Genomic DNA, 329 nt, shown 5'->3' with positions numbered 1-329 from the left:
GTGTGTGTGACACAGTGGGGTGTGTGTGACACAGGGTGTGTGTGTGACACTGTGGGGTGTGTGTGACACAGTGGGGTGTGTGTGACACCGGGTGTGTGTGTGACGCCCTGTTTGCCTTGCAGTGAAGGTGATGCCGTTCGCCAACCTGATGAGTCTGCTGGGCTCGGGCACCGACCCCACGGCCGTGCTGCGCTGCGTGCAGCAGGTGGCGCTGCTGGTCCAGGGAAACTGGGTGGTGAAGAGGTACGGCCCGGCTTTGTACCGGGAGCGCGCCGGGATCGTGCCGGGATCGTACCGGGAACGCGCCGGGATCGTACCGGGAGGCCCGC

General features: G+C 65.3%; 1 protein-coding gene across 3 annotated transcripts in view; it reads left to right on the top strand.

Moving 5' to 3' along the window:
• Positions 1 to 329, top strand: part of POLR3E (RNA polymerase III subunit E) — a 26,785-nt gene that overhangs the window by 9,642 nt on the left and 16,814 nt on the right. For all 3 annotated transcript variants that reach the window (XR_001862016.1, XM_008633504.2, XM_017734166.1), the window contains one exon: positions 123 to 243. Coding sequence is in view for 2 of the 3 variants with exons in the window: in XM_008633504.2 (XP_008631726.2) it covers positions 123 to 243 (121 nt within the window). In the remaining variant the exon portion in view is untranslated. The remainder of the gene's footprint in view (positions 1 to 122; positions 244 to 329) is intronic.

The sequence above is a fragment of the Corvus brachyrhynchos genome, unplaced genomic scaffold (genome assembly GCF_000691975.1).
Source record: "Corvus brachyrhynchos isolate BGI_N302 unplaced genomic scaffold, ASM69197v1 scaffold5, whole genome shotgun sequence".
Lineage (NCBI taxonomy): Eukaryota > Metazoa > Chordata > Aves > Passeriformes > Corvidae > Corvus > Corvus brachyrhynchos.
The sequence above is the reverse complement of the archived record's forward strand: the minus strand, read 5'-3'. Positions and strand labels throughout refer to the sequence as shown.